This window comes from Palaemon carinicauda, chromosome 4, assembly GCF_036898095.1.
Source record: "Palaemon carinicauda isolate YSFRI2023 chromosome 4, ASM3689809v2, whole genome shotgun sequence".
NCBI classification, from domain to species: Eukaryota; Metazoa; Arthropoda; class Malacostraca; order Decapoda; family Palaemonidae; genus Palaemon; species Palaemon carinicauda.
In genome coordinates this window covers 181,588,112-181,592,741 of record NC_090728.1, presented here as the reverse complement: position 1 = coordinate 181,592,741, position 4,630 = coordinate 181,588,112, and the positions used below count along the sequence as shown (strand labels likewise).

Genomic DNA, 4,630 nt, shown 5'->3' with positions numbered 1-4,630 from the left:
AATTTTGTCTCGATCAGCTCAGAGATAAAAAGAATATTAAATGGAATCTAACTTACTCAAGAAACGTCACGCTAAGTAATAGAGATTAACCCAATGGGAATTCTAGATTTCTGACTTAAAATTCATCATGGTTCCTGCAAAACTTAAAATGGCGTCTTGACTGATTTGTTCTAAAGCAGTTTCCTGGCATTACGACGACTATGGGCATCGAGGACAAAAACTGACGATGGCTTAAAGAACATTCTTCCCTAACAATGTATGCATGAAGAAAACTCTGTAGCCGTTCAGATTTCAGAGAGAGAGAGAGAGAGAGAGAGAGAGAGAGAGAGAGAGAGAGATGTTAAATCAATAGTTCTATATCTACTCGATTCGAATTACCGTACAATGTAAAATTCTGAAATGAGAAATGGGACATTACTCTGGGATCTTGACCACTCTATAATCATTAACATTGTTCCAAATTGTACACAAAGAAAAATAAAATAAAAAAATAGAATATCCGTATAAGAAAAATCGTGTCATTCGTTTTTATTAAGAATTCGTAATTTGCTGAAACTCTGGACTGTGGAAGTGTTTTGACATTGCATAGATTACCATTATAATTACTACTGTTGAGTGAATACATTTCTATAGTGTAATAGGAGGCTTCCTCTCCTTTTAAAAGCGTCACGATGATACATAAATAAGAAAAATTATGATGATAATAATAATAATAATAAGAAAATAATCAAATGAACAAGACACCAGACTTGCCCTTCCCTCGATATCATTATTCAGATAACTTATCTTTTCCAAATTTCTCATAAGTTATAATTCATTATAGGCAATCTACATCACAAGGCAAAATCTTTCTTTAACTGTTGCAAAATCAAATTCCCAAAGCTTGTTGTCTAAATCTACCAAACTATAAAAGTTTCGGGAGAAAACAAATTAATTTAATGTAGAATAATATGAAGTTCGTGAATTTCGTTGTCTGGTGTTTCAGTGGAAAAATCAACGTATTTCATCACATTAGTGATCTTTATCATCTTCCCTATTGTTATCACTGAGTATATCAAATGAACAATTTCAGATTAATGTAAGCAATTTCTTTTTTAATTAGATGTCAAGATATTCGGGTCAAAATTTCTGAAATACATTTACATCTAAACTGACAAAAGGAAGATTTTATTTTTTATCATTTCTCATTCTCTGAAAAACAAAGTAACGTTTGTTAGTTACACACCCAAGATATTTATAATAACACACACATAATATATATATATATATATATATATATATATATATATATATATATACATATAGATATATATATATATATATATATATATATATATATATATATATATATATATATATACTGTATATATATATACACATATATATATATATACATACATATATATATATATATATATATATATACATATATATATATATACATATATATATATATAAATATATATATATATATATATATATATATATATATATATATATATATATATATATGTGTGTGTGTGTGTGTGTATATACAGTATATACAGTATATAAACATATTGATTACCATTAGAATCTAGTACAATAACAATCCACCATTGATAGAATAATTTCAATGACATTAATATGTTACAGCAAGTTGAATTGTTCGCTAAAATCAGTACTTAGGCTACCGTCTAATTCAAAATACTAAATGCTGTGTTGCTCATAATCTTATACATGATAAGATGCTCAAGAAACATTACTTCTCAAAACTTTAAAAAAAAAAAAAATATTGAAGAAAATAAAAACACAAGAATTATAAAACAACAAAACAATAAAGAATTTTGCTTTTCCATCTAGGGTTGTAGCTGAGCAAGTAATGATAATGATAATGATAATAATAATAATAATAATAATAATAATAATAATAATAATCAGAGGTGGACTGTAAGATTAATTTCCTGAAAAATAAACTTATTTATTACATTTACTATTAATTTTAACATATTAATATCATATAAGAATCAAATACAATGAAATTACCTGGAACTGGCGATTTCCTCTCTGGTGGCGTTTGAGAGACGTTGATCTGTGGGCGTGTGGGCGCTGTGGGCGCGTACAGAGGTGCATAGATGTGTGGCAAAGGCAGTGACACTGGCACTGGACGGAGCACGGGCGTATGTGGCTGACTGACGGGCGTATGAGGGAAGGCTGGGTTGAAATTTGACGTCAGGTTGGGCGTGATGGCTTGCTTCAAGGCGGGAGAGAGGGGCATGCAGTTCCTGCAGGAGTAGAAAGATAAGACGTCCCCATGCTTCCCCGGGGGGCACGGATAGAGTGGCAACAGCGGGGGCAAGGGCGTATTTGAGGGCGGGCTATATGCTCCAGGTCCACGCCCGTTACTGGCTTCTGAGGGACGGGTGGATATGAGGGAGTCCACTAGGAAGGACCGGGACATCGTTGTCATGAGCGCGGTGGGCTGAGAAGGAAGTTCAAGGACGTAAATTATGACCTTTCCCTTCTCGTGACCTTTCCAGCACCGGATACGGGGTCAAGGTCGTCAAGTCTTGGACGGCGCTTTATTCGATGGTAGTTTGTTTTCAATAACACGGTTGCACTCGGTAGGAGTTCATGGGTAACTTAACTTGAGGTCCATTTGCATCGACATTTTTCTATTATAATTCCAGCAAAGTTTTTCAAAACTTCAGTCAAATATTAACTTATTTTTTTCCAAGACTTTCAAAATGTTTAAAGGAAAAAAATAAGCGTATTGCTTCTCACACTGTACATTCAGGGGGCACAGAATATCACCAAGTTATTCTACTAGATATGCAACGTACAATTTGAAAGAATAAGAGTGAATGAAATTGAGCAGAACTAACAAGTAGACTTCTATAGTGGCCGACCCCCGGGGCGTTACTGTTCTTTCTGTGTTCTCTAGCTACTACCAATGCTGCTTGTCGTCGCCATCTCGTTTACTTGCGGGAAAACAAGGACATATTTACCATGTAATGCGAATCGTAATAACCTCTGGAAATGATGCACAGAAGGTCCAAATTGCCTTGAAGTAAGAGGCCCGTAATATAATCAATTCAACCACCGGGACATTGGCACGTGCGGACTATGATTGGTTAACGGGACATTCAGCATACCATTCACACGCTCACATCAACGGCTGGCTCAGGCATGCGCGTTGCATTCCGCTTATTTGTAAATGGTAACAATACCTTTTTAATCTTTCATACTTATAAAGAGCGAGTAGAAACGGCCCAGAAATAAGTCATAGATGTAATATCTGTCGATTAATAAGGAAATAAGCTTGTTATTTCGAAGAAAATAAGGAAAAGGATGAGCAGGAAGTATCAACAGGAACCGCCCCCAGCGTTTCTCTTCCGACCAATAGCATCCGAGGTGGGCGGAGTCAAGAACATCTGTCCGGAACTAACGCCTGATCCCTTTTTCGTTTGCACTCCATTAAGGATGATTAAAATTCGGTTTCCAAAATAATCAAGACAGGAAGATTGTCTCTTAATGAAGATAATTAAATTGAAGAACAAGATCTGCCCGCAAGGCTTCTTACAAAGGTAGCATCACCGACTAAAAGCGTTGCTCATTGACAAAATGAAAAAAAAGATTTTGCTGCCAAAGAATTCTTTTCAACACAGACTGCAATGATGGAAGTTTACGCAGAGGCTAACACTAATTACATTATGAATAATTGCATAATGAATGATAAACAGAGGTACTCTAATCATGAACATATGGCTCTAATTAACAAAAATGTACAATATCCTGTTACGGGAGTTTCTTCTCTTTGAAATTGTATCAGAGACTATTTTATTTATGCCATGAAAAGGACGGTCAGATAAGAGAGAGTCGATGGAGATGTACTGTAATGTACTTATCATTCTATAGTCCAGACAGTACCTTCGTCTGTATGATTATAAGGTCTGATAAACATATTAGATATACATATACTGTTATAGTTATTTAGATGAAATAGATTATATAGTTATAGAATTATAGTTAGATTCATCACTACAATCATAAATACAGAAAAATAAAGATATACTGAACCACTCATATCCTATTCCGACTGATCGAAGGAAAGACATCGCCAAGATGCAAAGGAAAATAATCTGCTGAGGTTATTTTCATTAATGTCTGCAGAAGTTGATATTAATTGCTATGATCAGGAGCTCATTATAACAATATTTCGGTATCTATCGATGCAAAGAATATCATTATTACTAGCTAAGCTTGAGGGTACACTCGGGCACACTATTCTATCTTATTTCTCTTTCTCTTGTTTTGTTGAAGTTTTAATAGTTAATATAGGAAATATTAATTTAATGTTGTTCTTAGAATATTTTATTTTCCCTTCTTTCCTTTCCTCACTGGGCTATTTTCCCTGTTGGAGCCCTTGGTCTTATAGCATCTTGCTTTTCCAAATAGGGTTGTAGCTTGGCTAGTAATAATAATAATAATAATAATAATAATAATAATAATAATAATAATACTAGTTATGAAAAGCAAGATGCTATAAGCCCACGGCCTCCAACAGGGAGAAATAGCCTAGTGAGGAAAGGAAATAAGGAAATAAAAAAACCATATGATAAATAATGAACAATTAAAATAAAATATTCAT

The 4,630-nt window shown here is 33.9% G+C and overlaps 1 protein-coding gene across 1 annotated transcript in view; it reads right to left on the bottom strand.

Moving 5' to 3' along the window:
• The window catches only part of LOC137639226 (GS homeobox 1-like), a 17,321-nt gene extending 14,455 nt beyond the window's left edge, over positions 1-2,866 (bottom strand). Inside the window, exon 1 of the mRNA XM_068371522.1 lies at positions 2,026-2,866. Within this exon, the coding sequence (XP_068227623.1) occupies positions 2,026-2,449 (424 nt within the window). The 5' untranslated portion in view covers positions 2,450-2,866. The remainder of the gene's footprint in view (positions 1-2,025) is intronic.
• Positions 2,867-4,630: the final 1,764 nt, after the last annotated feature.